Below are 5049 nucleotides of genomic sequence, written 5' to 3'. Positions count from 1 at the left end.
TTTACAAGGTACATCCTGTCAGATTACTTAGGAACACTTGCAGCCTCCTTCTTCAACCTTATCATTTTCATTTGAATCAACACAGGCAGCTTTACAGCTTTGGACATCTGGCATGGCAGGGGTGGCCACCTGCAAACATACTTCTCCATGTCTGCACCTTCAACAAGACTTGTTTTTTTATTTGTGCTGTTAATTCAGCTCCAGGGCAATTTCTATAAGCACAGCACTTTTTTTTTCTTGTGTTCACAAATCAAACATGGATGCTGGGGCATGGACATCATAATTCTGTTGAAAGATAACTTGATTTAAGCAAAAACAAAACTTTTAATCCAAGGCAATTGTCTTTTGAAATGAGAAATTATCTTACACGTGTCTTTGAAATTAGGAACCACATTCTGGCCAGGAAAAGTGAAGGATCCTGTGCTCGTCCTTGGTCAGGAAGTGATCAAAACACCTCAACTGGCCATTTTGTGAAAGCAGACTTAGCCCAATACATTTTGATCGGAGCTCAGCACAAGGTGGTTTTCCAATGGATACCAATACAGAGAACTTATATGCACACATACTTAAATGTGTTCTCGAGCTAGAACACAGAACTCAGTTTTTCACTCTTGCTGCTTCTTCACACAAATCTTCAAAAATAACGACTCTTCTTCTTCTCCCTGTGATCTCGTCAGAGAGTGGGAATCCTGGCCAGCTGGTCAGGGCTCTCCGAAAAATGGCACAGCTGTTTCTGAAAGTAACCCCATTCATGGGATGCCTGCTGCCCACAAATGCAGTGTTGGAGAAAGGCACCCTGTTTTATAAAGAGCTTCTTTTCTTTAAAGAGGAAAGAAAAATACATGGTGTTTACAGAAAAGAAAAACTGGACTCTCCTGCTCCTTTTAGTGGCCATCTCTGAAATGGAAGTGGGCAAAGCCATAAATCCACACCAGCAGTCGTGCCTGTGAAGCATGATTCATCCTGACTGTGCTGCCTGTGGTGGAAAACCTGGCTTGTTAAGCAAGATCTGCCAGAAAGCCTCACACATTTTCTCCGCCAGAGCTGATGCCTACCATCTTGCACCATGCCTGTTGTATCTGAATGCGTGATTGACTCTCTCCCTCTCCCTCTATCTCTCTCAGTTCATGACCAAGAACCCTACTATGCGCTTGGGCAGCCTGACTCAGGGAGGTGAGCATGCCATCTTGAGACATCCTTTCTTTAAGGAAATCGACTGGGCCCAGCTGAACCATCGCCAACTAGAACCACCTTTCAGACCCAGAATCGTAAGTGTCCAAGGCCATCACAGTAGACTTGCCTCTTTCTTTAGATGTCACAGTGTTCCACCGAAGTCCACTGGGTAGCCGGATGGCCCCTGTGGTATGACCAACCGGAAGTTCAACCTAACCCTGCCCAGGGCAACTTCACGTGGGGGGATTCTGGGCTTCTTGCCCCTGAGACAACACCTCTCCATGTGCCCAGGTCACTTCTTACAAAGTTTTCACCCCTGGCTTGCACCCATCCTCCTTTAACCCATATTAAAATCTCATAGGGTCTGAGAAGCCTGAAACTTTCCAAGTTTCCCCCAAAAGAGTTCAGCTGATTGAGAAAGTTATTGTTCCTAGCCAACTTCCTAATGCTCCTTAGTCAAGGCATCTTTTGTTCCCCCAAGAAAAGCAGAGAGGGTGTGAGATGTTACTTACTTCCCTTTCCCTAGCCCCTTGAATTGGAGAGCCAAGATCTGTATAGCTACGACATAGAGCACAGACCAGAACAGGCCAGGTTCCTTTTGACTGGAGAAGTACTGGGAGCACCAAGGCCTCCTCTCCAAGCTGTGCAGCCGGGTGGGGTGGCCTTCCCGAGGGAGGTCCAGTTCATGGTCTGAGAGCTGAGTTCTTTGCTTATCTGTGGGTCGAGAGCTCCACAGTAGGAAGGCAGAGAAACCAGGCTGTTAACAGATGAAGAGTGACAGGTGGAACAAAGGCTGAGAGAAAGACAACATTGAGTCAGGTGAGAAAAGTGAGCTAACACTGGAGGAAATTATCTTTCTGTCACTCATTTATATAGATGTAAAACAAACAGTTTTTTCCAGACATACAGCGAGCTTAATTGGTAACAGCCTGCTAAGCTGTTAGACACCAGGCACCCAGGGGTAAAGCCATTTTCTTCAGGGAATCCCTGCGCCCCTGGGATTAGGGGACGCATTGCCTCCAGAGACTGGAGCCTGTAGTCGTGTACACAGCCCTGTCCGACAGGGCAGAGTGCATCTGACTAGAGCGTAAAATGTGTCCCTTAAGCTCAGCACTTGCAAGAAGTCTTTCAGGAACATCTCTTTAAGCATGTAGAATCGTGTACAAGAGCTAGGTGGGACAAGTGTGACCTTACTCAGTCCCTGTTGACAAATATGAGCTGTGCATCCCTTGGTGAGACCTGTTGGTGAAATGAGATGAAAGGGTGAGTGAGCTGGCTGGTTTGGGTGACCAAATTGATTCCTTAACCTCCCAGTACAATTGGCCTGTTCAGCGAGATGTTTATGGAATTAGCAAATTGGTGGTTGCCAAATGCCATAAGAATACACAATACAATGGAATCGCTATAGGGTACTGTTTAATCATTATGACCATAACTGTAAATAATGCTACTGAACGAGCTACAGAGCAGTTCTCTGAACTCATTGGAATGGGCTAAGTCCCATGCAATATGAGTCAGCCCCAAGTGCATAAAATATGACCCTTGTTTCCTTTTTTTTGGGCAGAAATCTCGAGAAGATGTCAGCAATTTTGACCCCGACTTCATAAAGGAAGAGCCAGTTTTAACTCCCATTGATGAGGGACACCTTCCTATGATTAACCAGGATGAGTTTAGAAACTTTTCCTATGTGTCTCCAGAATTGCAACCATAGCCCTATGGGATATGAGAGAGGTGGTATGAGAATCAAGAGGGGATTGAGATTTTCCAGGATGTTCCCCTGTGAGAACTCCCCAGCACCAGCCTTAGAACAAGAACCTTCCCTTCACGGAGCAAGTGGAGAACTCCGTGAAGGATGGGACTTCAAGAGATCAACTATTTCAAGTTCGGGGGAGCCCACTGGAAATAGTTAATACCAAAATGAGATTTTATGAAGAAGTATACTGCATTCTATGAGATTCTATGGCTGTGTCAGGCTTGGAATATTAACAGAAGTCCAAAAAAGAGGAGGTGTGAAAAATAAACTAGATCCTACACTTCTGAGCCAAACAGGCTTTTTACTTCAAGAGACAAATCAAGACTTTTCTATGGACGTTGTTGTGCTCTTCTTCAAGCCAGTGAACCCCTAATACTGGCATTTGGCAAGAAGTCTCTGAATGCTGATGAAGAATTTAAAGGTCTTTTAAATGAAATGAGTGGCTTTCCAAATAGAATGGTGTACTCTGAAGAGACAAAAAACGGTATCCCTAAAACTTACAACCTAAAGCCTAATCTTGTAAACAGATGTTGTGCACCAGGACGACTGCTACAGTTTACTCTCTTATCCTTCCTTTCTTTAATAGATATTTATTGCGTGTCCAGTACAGGTGCCATTGTCCCCAGCATCGTAAACAACAGATTTGCATTCATGAAGCTTTCGTTCGTGCAGGCCTCTACTAATTTACCTGACCGGTGTTTGCATTCTGTGAAATGCCTCTCTGCATTGCATATGTCACACTTTTGTCTGCACATAACTCTTTTTTCACAGGAGGGTCACTGCCACAACAGCACAGTCAGCAGGTGAGCTCAGGTGCTTGCTGCCTGCTGACCCAAGGGATTTGATCATGTTGATATCACTCTGGGCTCATCAGTGAAGAATTACAGGCCACTCGCACCAGTGGCCAGATTTATGGCTTATATACATTAGCAGGTTATTTAAATTATGTTTTAAGAGGCAAAGATGTTTGTTTGCTATATACTTTAATAATTAGAAATGAATCTTGGAAACAGGTCATGTATCATAGGTGGACCTTATAATATGTACCCGAATATGCCGTTTAAGAATGTTGCCTGGCTGGAAATAAATGCGTTTTGTAGCAAAAGGAAATTTTTTGTCTGGAAGAATTTGTCCCCTCCCCACTAGGAGAGTAGATTTCCAGTCAAAATAAAAACTTTGAGCAGAATGGATCGAACCTTTGACTTAGCAGCAAATTCCTGAGCAAATAGGTTGATGTAAGCTTCTGTGATTCCCTGAAATGGATGTGGACTGTCTCTTACTGACCAGAACTTCTGTTCTGACTTAGGATTTTGACAAAGCATAGCTACAACAGCCCAACCCTCAAAATCTCAGTGGTTACACACACTAAATGTTTATTTCTACTCACATAGAGCATAAGCTTAACAGTCCTCCTTCATCATATAACTATGCCATATGGAAAATGCAGCTTTCCAGGGTCTCCAGAGCAAGGGAAGAAGAGGGGGATGAAGGAGGTGTTTGCTGCCTGACTACGTCTCCTAGAAGGGACACACATCACTTCTTTTCACATGGGTTGGCCAAAACATGGCTTCTCTCTAACTGCAGATGAACTGGGGAATTATAGGGCAACTGAGGAGTATCTGGCTAGTACTGGCAGTCTCTTCTCTGTGGTGGGTTTTTGTTTGTTTGTCTGTTTGCATTCTAAGATGAAAAATTACTTTTGAATAAATAGAGTAGCTGGGAGCTTCCCTTTACATTTGCATAGCGCTTAACAGTTCATAGGTACACCTACCTATATGATTTCACTAGATCTTCATGACATCCCTGTGAGGCAGGCAGGTCATGAATACTGTAGTAGTACATTTTGTAAATGAGAAGAAAAGAAGGGCCCAGAGAGGCTGAGTTACTTGGGTTCCCAAAGGTTTCAGACTTGGTAAGGCATAGATCCAGGCCTAGAGTTTAAATCTTTGACGTTTTAATCCAACAGCCTTCTGGGAAAGAAGGGGACCATTCTGACTCTGGGATTTCTTTGACTTTCAGAGCTACTTTGCAGCTGTAGACCTTCCAATGCTCTGTGAGTTTGATTTGCATCTTGGTATGGTTTACTCTGTTAAAGAACCAGGAAAAATCAAGCATGTCTTCTA

The 5049-nt window shown here is 43.9% G+C and overlaps 1 protein-coding gene across 1 annotated transcript in view; it reads left to right on the top strand.

The window, feature by feature from the left end:
• PRKCH (protein kinase C eta) overlaps positions 1 to 4031 on the top strand; it is a 236760-nt gene extending 232729 nt beyond the window's left edge. The window contains exon 14 of the mRNA XM_008070387.2: positions 2738 to 4031. Coding sequence (XP_008068578.1) covers positions 2738 to 2884 — 147 coding nt within the window. The 3' untranslated portion in view covers positions 2885 to 4031. The remainder of the gene's footprint in view (positions 1 to 2737) is intronic.
• The last annotated feature ends 1018 nt before the right edge of the window (positions 4032 to 5049 follow it).

Source organism: Carlito syrichta, unplaced genomic scaffold, assembly GCF_000164805.1.
Source record: "Carlito syrichta isolate Samal-C Ts95f unplaced genomic scaffold, Tarsius_syrichta-2.0.1 Scaffold313381, whole genome shotgun sequence".
In the NCBI taxonomy this organism is placed as follows: domain Eukaryota; kingdom Metazoa; phylum Chordata; class Mammalia; order Primates; family Tarsiidae; genus Carlito; species Carlito syrichta.
Note: the sequence above shows the minus strand (reverse complement) of the source record. Positions and strands in the feature narration are given on the sequence as shown.